This window comes from Aplysia californica, unplaced genomic scaffold (genome assembly GCF_000002075.1).
Source record: "Aplysia californica isolate F4 #8 unplaced genomic scaffold, AplCal3.0 scaffold00124, whole genome shotgun sequence".
Lineage (NCBI taxonomy): Eukaryota > Metazoa > Mollusca > Gastropoda > Aplysiida > Aplysiidae > Aplysia > Aplysia californica.
In genome coordinates, this window is record NW_004797394.1 from 723,546 (window position 1) to 732,677 (window position 9,132).

A 9,132-nucleotide genomic window follows, 5' to 3' on the forward strand; every position below is an offset into this window, starting at 1 on the left:
CAAGGAAGAAGCCTTCAGGTATCGCTTCTCCAATCAAATCTGGTATGAGAATCGTGTCATTGATGAGGTCGCAGGCGTGCCTCCGACGCCCTACTTGAACACGATTCCTCGGCTTTTCGGAGTTTCCTGACGAGAGTCCATTTAAGACGAAAGCACATCTCTGTCTCATACTCATGGAGGGCGACAAAGTTGTTGGCGTCTTCGTCAAGAGTTGTCGTGGTCCGCGTAGTCTCGGGTTAAGTGAACAAAACTGATGGAGAATATGAAGGAGACAAGATAGCTTTAGAACAAGATTAGGCTGACAAAGTGGAAATCAGATCGCAGAGATTAAATCTTGATCCTATTCTTGTAAATATTCTTTTTATGTCTTTGGGAATGAAAGCTTGATATCTTTTGTGCTTGAGAAAAGCTGATTTTGATAAGTTAATAAATGAGAATTTTATCACCCGTGTGCGTGTTTGTGTATGTGTGAATCCGCGCGAGTGCGTTTTCAACATCGCTATCGTTCAAGCTTATGCTTGAGTATAATAATATGTGTGTCAATACTCGTGGTAGAGTGTTTGTGTTACAGTGTGTGTGTTTGAGTAAGTTTGTGTTTGTGTGTGTATCCGTGAGTGTTTGTGAAAGTGAGTGTGCATAAGAGTGCGTGAAAACTACATAATGTACTCACCAGGCACTTCAGCAAAAACAACAAGGTGTCGCAACTGCTCGCCGTCATACATGGGTGGCGTTGTAATGCATGTGACTGGGGACAAAACCAGGTCATGGCTTCTTAGAAAAGAGATAGATCTGGATAAAGAGATCGGCAGACAGAGAGACAGATAAAGAGACAGACAGACAGATGAGCAGTGAGACAGACCGATGGACAGATAGATAGACATATAGACAGATATATAGATAGATAGACAGACAGCAGACAGATAGACAGAGAGATAGATAGATAGATAGATAGATTGATAGATAGATAGATAGATAGACAGATAGATAGATAGATAGATAGATAGATAGATAGATAGATAGATAGATTGATAGATAGATAGATGGACGGACAGACAGACAGACAAACAGATTGACAGACAGACAGATAGACAGATTGACAGACAGACTTATCGATAGATAGATAGATAGTTATTCGTTTTGTTTGATACCCTGTTGCAATTGTGGTTTGGTTAATTTTTAACATTGCACGCTTTTATAGACATAGACAAGTGTCTCCTCTCTGACGTCGTTAAACTGTTCATTTTGTGAAAAAAAGTCTTTAGTATTTGGGAGTCTGCAGTTGGAGTGATGGTGCACGTTACTTACCCATCTCTCCCCAAGACAACATTCGTCTTGTTGGGTTTCTTCGGGGGTCGAATAACAGCGTAGCGGTAGGCTGTGGACGAGTAGAGATGGAAGAACAACATCAGGGTTTGTAAGAATGGTAAAATGTAAATAGGTTTCACACCCCCTATCAACATTATAATGTTATTTAAGAGGTGGACGGAATTGTATGCTTTGTTGTAATCAATTATGTTTCTACAACCCATTCCTCTTTCTTTTCAAATGTATGTGGGGGTTTTTCGCTCCCATCTGCACAATTTAGATCATTTTGGCGGCAGGCTTTCTACCCTGCCTATCAGGGCCGACCCGGACTGAGAGATATACAATATCCCAACAGAACAGCCGAGATACCCAATAACATTATTCTCCCCCTTGGGAATCGAACTCGGTTCCCTGCGAGCGACAGCAAAATGCTTAATCGCTACACCACAGATGCCGGTCATTCCTCTTCAAATACCAAATCTGAGAATGATATCTGTGCACATGGTTCGCAACCTTTTTCTCTTTTCCGACAATCTAAAATGTTCACGGTTCTTTTAACACCACTATCAACACTATTGAGCTCTTTTAGGAGACAGTATGTTGCCACTCTGCTCATCAGCGGACGGCCAACGTGGGTTTCTTCAAGTACCACATCATTATTTTCGATAAACAAGTCATAACTTAATTAATGATAAATTCTGCCTCCCTCACTGCGTTTCCCAGACAATAAGAAAATTAAGCCATAGTAATTGTGTTACGATTTTGCCACTCTTTCAAACACAATAAGGCTTTTGAGTGCTGGGTTCTTCTAAAGAGCTGATTCATCTTTCTTTACATCTTCCAGGCGCTTATTGTACATATTGTATTCATAGTCAAATTCTCACCGTAGTAATGTATTACGTCGGCCAGCTGTTCGGATGTACTAAGCCCACAGTTTTAAACACTTTATTTTATTATAGTTTCTTAATTCGGGGTATTATTTGCATGAGTTGAAACCATTTTGTCGAATTTTAAATTCTACATGCTGCCCCCCCCCCCCCCCCCCCCACCCTCGAAAAGGTACACAATGTTAGTACAATTGTTAAAAAATGAATTGATATTTATTCTCGCCTAAATAAAAATGCTTTCTTGGTCGGAATATTTGAATTGCTTGTCGAAGAATAAGGAACCTCATTCTATTAAGTGTTTACGGTGTTCATGCACACGAGGAACTAATTCCTATTGTTTACCTTATTTGCGCACAAAACGACTCTCATTCTAAGTGTTTACCGTATTTGTGCACATAAGGACCCTCATTCAGATCGTAGAGGTCGTCCAGTGAGCTGCGTCTGCGCTGGCGGATGTGACGACAACAGGCTGCTGTAACACCGAGGACCACGCCCGCACCAAGAACGCTGGCCAGGACGCCCCAGTTTTCTCCCTTGAAAGGCCAAAAACCACCTGTTGCCAAAAAGGAAGCGAAAAAGGTTTGAAGACGATGTGATCCGGATGCCAATATTTACTTAGGAAGGGAATGTAGAGGTTTCGAAATTGTTTCAGAGAGAGTCCATTCATTCATCGTTATCTATCTACCAGATGTCTATCTATCAATCTATCTATCTATCTATCATTTTATTCATCTGTCTGTCTGTCTGTCTGTCTGTCTGTCTGTCTGTCTGTCTGTCTGTCTGTCTGTCTGTCTGTCTAAATATCTAATCTATCTATCTCCCCAACACTCTTTTTTTCCCAATTCCGTTTCGAAGCATCACTGAAACCCTGAATAGAATCAACTTTTAAAAATATTTTTAAAAAGGGAAAAACCCCAGCCAACAAAGTAATAAAGGCATAATAAATAGGTGAAACAAAACTGGATAAAACAAGTAGAGAGCAAATAGGTTAAAATAACATCTTTATTAGATTCAAAACATATTTTAAAAGTCCTAGATCCGTGTAATGGAAATGGGAATACAATAATCTAATGCTGGGAACGCACATCCTGTAGAAATCTGTAAGCTTTATAACATCTTTTTAGACGAGTCGGAATGCTCCTGAAAGTTGGCGCTACTTAAATATACATAGCACATTCAGACAGACCACATGTAGATTGAGGCATCATTTTATGAATATAGACACTGGCAGCAAAGGAACTGAATACCTTTCTTCAGGCTCTTTTCAGCGCTTTGTGCGGATAAATGCGAGAAACTGTTGACATGGTTTCGCATTCTTTTATTTTACTCGGTTTTAAGCAAAAGAAGTGTCAAAACTCTCTTTTCATATTCATACCTTAAACAGAACATAAGCAACTAGGCCACTTTGATAGCAAGCTATTCCCAACCGACAAAGATGGCTACATGAATCTATGGATAGTGAGTGTAAGACATGACTAAATTCTTTAATTATGCACTTTTAGAGTGAATAGTTGAAAAGACAGAATATGTAACGAAAAACATTCATTAAAAAAATTTCTGGAATGAAGTCATGAAAACAGAAAAAAAGACTCGAACTGGCTGTTTATTTTGGACAGATAACGAGGCAATATGGACTGCCGAAACTGTGTAGACTAGAAGAGAGGAAGGCAATAGAGACATAGAACGACCAAGACGCCAATGAACAGATGATGTAAACATATTGACAGGATGAAAAAGACATGGTAATGGGGCGGGACATATTGAATTGGTGAGCCATTTCGCTCCGCATAAAAATATTATTATCTTAATCGGTTTTCAATTACGTCTTTTTCCAATATCTGCCCGACGTTTCACATACTGTTCGTGCTGCGATGAATCAACATATTATTATGGTCTACTACACAGGAATAACATAGCAGAACGAGAGACAAACGATAAAGTTACCGTTACAGCGGGCGCTGCTGTTAAAGGACTCATCACTGTAGTCAAAACAGTTGTCTACCGTGTCACACATCAGAGATTTGGCCACGCACGCGCCATTGTCACACTGGAAGCCGCCACAAGCCACATCCGGTCTTGTGCCTGATGAAGAAAAGATGGTTTGGACTCTTATTATGGGCATAATGACAATAATTTTCTGGGCAGTAAAATTGCCATTACCGCTATATAAAAAAAGAAATCACTTCATTGTGCGTTTATTCAAGCTGTGTGCGTTTTTATTACATACTGTATGGCGCACAGAAGCTTTGAAAGATTGATGGAGAAAAATCGTGCAGCTCATTATAGGCAGAACTCCTGCTGGAAGAGTAGATGGGGTTACGAGAACAATAAACTTCGCCTCATGAAGTCTTCATGATATTGCGAATAACAATGTGAAGGGAAAGCTGAAAGGTGGAAGGCTTGAGATTGCCTCTGTGAGTGTGTGAGCAGAGCGTGCACGCGCGCGTGTGTGTGTGTGTGTGTGTGTGTGTGTGTATGTGTGTGTGTGTGTGTGTGTGTGTGTGTGTGTGTGTGTGTGTGTTTGTGTGTGTGTGTGAGTTTGCGTGTGTGATAGACAGACACAAAATTGACATACCTCCCACCCATCCCCTCTCGCAAACCAAACAATAAATACATGATGGGCGATAATGATATTAAAGTGTGGGAATAACACAATAGAGTAAGAGATTTGTTAAAGCTATTGACAATAGACAACCAAGCAAACAATTATGGAGACCAAAAGCAGAAACAATTATCAAAACGTTTCTAGAATATCAGCAGTGATGGCAATCTGGAGATGTTTCTCATTTCTCAAATGGTTCCCATTGTTCGTTCCGTTTGACTGATCATTCTTACAAGTAGATATTTTGCTGCAGAATTATAGGAACAGTGATGAACATGGATTCACGACTCGTAGGCAAAGTGATTGTCATTAAATAAATGAGATGCGCGGGTGGAAAACCTGGATGATACAACTTGTCTTTTTCCACGTTAAGTGTAATGAATCGATGACGGTTTTTAGTCGATAATCTTCTGATTGTTAATGTTGTCAAATGTCGAAAATATCTGCTTGTTTGGGGGAGGTTGTGGTTGATGGGGTGTTTTTTGTGGGTTTTTTGTGCTTTTGGTGCGACTTTGTCTTAGAATCTATATTGTTGTCGCATTCATAAATGGCGCTTTGATCGTTTACAAGTAAAGGAGACGAAAGGGAAAAGGCTGCAGATTACCAGTGGGGGACAGAGGAGATAGAAAATGAGATGGAAGAGGAGGAGGAAGAAAAAGGAAGAAGAAAGAGAACAGAAAAAAGGGGAAAGGAGGAGGTAGTGGGGGAGGTGAAATAAAAGAAGAGATCGAGAGAGGAGGAGCATAAGAGGAAAAGGCGGAGGAAAGAAAGGAAAACAAAATGGGAGAGGAGAACAAAACTTTCCTGTAGCAGGAACGAAAATCCCACAGGAAGAAATACGTTGATGTTACGGGCAGTGGAGATATCCATAGGATTCTAGCTCTTGTCCCAGACTGAGCCTTGCTCTGTGCTGTGGCGATGGCGGCATAGTGCATTCCACAATTGCGTGCTTTGCTCTGTGCCGTGAAACTAAAGCATTTTCACCCCACCAGTCTCAGAAGTCTCACGGGCATTAAGTGGCAACAGAGGTTTCCGGACACTGAAGTGCTCACTCGAGCTGGGCTGCCTAGCACCTTCATCATTTTAGTACCATCACAACTTTGCTAAGCAGGTTACGCAGCTTGTATACTAGGCCATTAGTTTTAAAAAACAAAAAAACACAAAAAACAAAACAAAACAAAACAAACAAACCAAAAAAGCACCCCCCCCCCCATAAAAAAGAAACCAAATCACCAACCCGCTGTTTGGTGAACTACAACAAGGTAACCCGCTCATGGAGGCCAGAAGAAGCGTTTCAAAGACAGCCCGAAAGAGTCCAAGAGGGCTTTAAACATCAATTACACAACATTGGAGCAGGCTGCCCATGACAGAATCGGGCGGCGATCAGTTGTTTGCATGAACACGTAGATATGAAAGCATCTGAGCTGCTTAAGGTGAACAGCACAGGTTGTTCAAGAAGAACAACATTAGCCTATCCACAACTGCCGCTACATATCTTGTCCGCATTGTAAAGTGAGAAAAGTAAAACCTGGACTTTATTTTGGCTATATCAACCAAAAGCTGCCTTGCCATACTTTAAAGATTAAAGAACTTCCTGGTTGCAGGTCAACCTGACCAATCATTTGCTCACTAACCCTTGACTTCAGGACGACTAGGTGGTCTTCCTCGCATCGATGGATGAAGTGCACATTGCACACTGTATTGACAACTTATCTAAGGACACGGCGGTAAAATACAAGCCTTCTCAGAATTAAAACAAAGCATGCAGCAGCAGCAGCAGCAGCAGCAGCAGCAGCAGTCGTATCAACGAAAACAAAAATGACAGGGAGAACAAAGACAACCACAACAACAAAAAGCCGTCAATAACCGACATATTCACTGCACTGATCTCGTGGGATTGTAACAAAAGTTGTACGATTTTTCTCTTACAAGTCTTGTTAGACCAAATGAAAATCAAAGATATGAAAAAAACGACGTTACAGCAACAGCAGCAGCAACCAGCAACAACAACAATAACACGACAAACAACAAAGAAGCTAATGGCTGACGCGCTCATTGTTTTCTTAAATTGGAATAAAAACATGATGTAATTTCCCTTAATTTGGTCGCAACGTTTGTGAAAGCGCCCATTGAAAAACAACACTGAATAGGTTTAGTTTGATTAGCTGCTTGGGAAGTTGAGATCACTTCTGGAAATGTCACTCCGCAACTGGAGTGGCACTGATTCGTATCTGCAATCACGCATAATATTCAAGTATTTAAATTGCAGTGACACACACACACACACACACACACACACACACACACACACACACACACACACACACGCGCGCGCACACACACACACACACACACACACACACACACACGCACACACACGCACACACACAGACACACACACACACACACACACGAGAACATTTGCAAACACAAACACACAAGCACAAACACACAAGCACAAACACACACTATCCTCCTCCCCCCCTCCCAACAAGGCCCCCCTCTGACCGACAGACAGACAGACAGACAGACAGACAGACAGACAGACAGACAGACAGACAGACAGGCAGACAGACAGACAGACAGACGGACAGACAGATAGGCAGGCAGGCATGCATGCAGGCAGACAGGCAGACAAACAGAGAGTATAAATCAGAATAATCTCAAAAAGCGAAAAACAGCTTGAGACTCACGTATTTTTCTGGCTGTGACCACAACGGTGAAGCTGTAGTCTGTGGCGTTGCTGTGACGTAGCCTGACCGTTAACGTGGAGGAATTGATGTACCGGATGCCTGGGTCAGCACTGGCACAGCCGTGGACCAGCTGGGGGCGACAAAACATGACGTGTTGTAATCTTTGAAATCAACAACATGTTAAAGTCTTAGAAATCAGTGAAAACTTGCCGTGTTGTAGTCTCAAAGCTAAAGGAAAATATGACGCGTTGAAGTCTTTCAATCAACGAAAACACGACGTGCTGTAGTCTAAAAACTCAAGGATAACATAACTGTATACGACAGTCACCTCGACAACGAGCCATTTCCCATTTCCTCATTTGCATATTTTTTTAAACATAATAATGACGCCGTGTAAGATACTCACCAATCTCAGATGGCAATTTTCTCCTCGATATTGAGTAGCGGCCATCTTAGAGACACTTTAAACTGATTCATATCAGCTTCTTTGGAAACTTGGTTTACAATAACGTAGTATGAAACATTTTCTTCCTACAAACTTATATCGACAGATTAATACCCATTTTGCGAATGAAAAACAAATCAGAACAGCAAGATGGACAGGTAAACGGGAAGGAAAGAAACAGATAAGTAGTAGGTATTACCATTGACGTGGCTCCCTCCAACCGCCCACCCGTCCACCTTAGCGTACCAGCAACCCGTGCCTCTAATAAACAAGTGTCCGATTTCTCGCACCAGAATACCTCAACTTGAGACGAAAATCTTGCCAAGACGACCTCGGGGCCAAGATTTTCGCTATTATGCGCTCGAAGCGATATGGTGGGAAAGGGAGATAATTCCCATAATTACATTTCTGGAAGTAGCGGGGGAAAGGGTCATATCCGGCTGTTTTGGCAAGGACCATGCTTTAACGTGCTGGGCACGGAGCACTGCGAGAAATAGCGGAATGGAATCGCCCTCTCTTACACACATCTCTCACAGCTTCCCGTCTAGATCAGCCGTGCGTGAGAGAATTAATGTTTCCGGGGATTCCCGATAAAGTAAACTCTAATCTCTGTCACACGATTCGCGGAAATAGCCACAACAGTTTCGTTCTTTAGAAGGAAATCCGATTCGGATCGTTACTGAGCTCTGGATGGGAAAAAGAGACAATTAGTGTTTGGCAGAAGGTGAAGTGAAAGACCTAGGTTTCTGATCTGTACAAAGAAAGATACAGAAGTTCATTTTTACCATCATCCATCAAAATTGTTCCATCTTCACCATCTTGTTTTAAGTATTCATATAACATTAAAGCATGCATCAGAATAACATTACGTATCTAGCTTAAGCTTAATGTATATTATGCATGTGACTGTAAGCCTTCTGTGTGTGCATGTGTGAGTATGTGTATGTGTATGTGTGTGTGTGTGTGTGTGTGTGTGTGTGTGTGTGTGTGTGTGTGTGTGCAGTGTGTGTGGGGGGAGGGAGAGGGGTGCGTGGTGAAAAACCAAACCAATGTGCCAGGATCTGGACAATAAAGATATATATTATCTTATCTTAATTAGATACCCCTTCCAAACAAAACACGTGAGCATCAACAGTAACAGCTGTCTGCACACACTTAATTGGAAATCGCACTTCAGAGGGGAAGAGAGAGAGAGAGAGA

At 41.7% G+C, this 9,132-nt stretch overlaps 1 protein-coding gene across 2 annotated transcripts in view; it reads right to left on the reverse strand.

Moving 5' to 3' along the window:
* Nucleotides 1-6: 6 nt before the first annotated feature.
* The window catches only part of LOC101845914, a 210,701-nt gene continuing 201,575 nt past the window's right edge, over nucleotides 7-9,132 (reverse strand). For both annotated transcript variants that reach the window (XM_035969183.1, XM_005096242.3), the window contains exons 6-11: nucleotides 7,488-7,617; nucleotides 4,137-4,274; nucleotides 2,575-2,745; nucleotides 1,306-1,375; nucleotides 671-745; nucleotides 7-250 (exon numbers count right to left, since the gene is read on the reverse strand). In XM_035969183.1, coding sequence (XP_035825076.1) covers nucleotides 715-745; nucleotides 1,306-1,375; nucleotides 2,575-2,745; nucleotides 4,137-4,274; nucleotides 7,488-7,617 — 540 coding nt within the window. In that variant the 3' untranslated portion in view covers nucleotides 7-250; nucleotides 671-714. The remainder of the gene's footprint in view (nucleotides 251-670; nucleotides 746-1,305; nucleotides 1,376-2,574; nucleotides 2,746-4,136; nucleotides 4,275-7,487; nucleotides 7,618-9,132) is intronic.